At 59.3% G+C, this 937-nt stretch overlaps 1 protein-coding gene across 1 annotated transcript in view; it reads right to left on the bottom strand.

The window, feature by feature from the left end:
- EMH_0053500 (uncharacterized protein) overlaps positions 1–653 on the bottom strand; it is a gene marked incomplete at both ends in the record, with an annotated part of 1,848 nt that extends 1,195 nt beyond the window's left edge. The window contains one exon of the mRNA XM_013497013.1: positions 26–653. Within this exon, the coding sequence (XP_013352467.1) occupies positions 26–653 (628 nt within the window). The remainder of the gene's footprint in view (positions 1–25) is intronic.
- Positions 654–937: the final 284 nt, after the last annotated feature.

Raw genomic sequence — 937 nt, 5'->3', positions numbered from 1 at the left:
GCAGCAGCAGCAGCAGCAGCGTTACGCAGCAGCAGCAAGAAGGTCTGAGGCTTCATCTGTGCTGCAACATAGGGCGCTGCAGCAGCAGCAACCCACCGCAGGCGGAGCTCCCGCAGCACCTGCTGCGGCCTTTGCTGCAGTTGCTGCTGCTGCAGCAGCTGCTGCTGCTGCGGCTGCTGCTGCTGCAGCAGCAACGGAGAGAGGGTGCGCAGCGCATGCAAGGAGGAAGCCAGCGAATGCTGAGGCAGAGACCGTGGGCCCTTCTCTTGTAGCTGCTGCAGCAAGCTACAACAGAGCATGAGCAGCTGCTGCTGCTGCTGCTGCTGTTGCTGCTGCTGCTGCTGCTGCTGCTGCTGTGCAGCTGCAGCAGCGAAGAAACGAAGAAGTGTACAGATTTGGTCCCCCCGCAGACACCCCGCAGCAGCAGCAGCAGCAGCATGCGGCAGCAACACAGCAGCAACTGCTGCTGCTTCTGCAGCAGATAAGAAGACTGGTGTTTCTCCTTGTATTGTTGTTGCTGTTGCTGCTGCTCCTGTTGCTGCTGCTGCTGCTGCTGCATCCATGGGGGCTGCATGGCATCTGTTTATTTCGTGCTGCTGCTGCTGCTGCTGCTGCTGCTGCTGCTGCTGCTGCTGCTGCAGCTGCTGCTGCATGCGCTGATAAGCAGAAACAAAAAACGCTAAATCAGCTACTGTATGTGGGCGCAATATGACCTGCTGCTGCAGCTGCTGCTGCTGTTGCTGCTGCTGCTGCTGCTTCTGCTGCTGATGTTGCTGCTGCTGCTGGTGCTGCTGCTGCTGCTCGTTGTGTAGGAGGTGTTGGCCGGTGCCCTGGATGACAGCAACAGCTGTAGCAGCAGCAGCAGCAGCTGGTGCAGCAGCAGCAGCAGCAGTTGTAGCAGCAGCAGCAGCAGCAGAAAGAGCAGCAAGAGCAGCAA

The sequence above is a fragment of the Eimeria mitis genome, genomic scaffold, assembly GCF_000499745.2.
Source record: "Eimeria mitis Houghton genomic scaffold, Emh_scaff2417, whole genome shotgun sequence".
NCBI classification, from domain to species: Eukaryota; Apicomplexa; class Conoidasida; order Eucoccidiorida; family Eimeriidae; genus Eimeria; species Eimeria mitis.
This window is presented reverse-complemented; position numbering and strand designations above follow the sequence as displayed.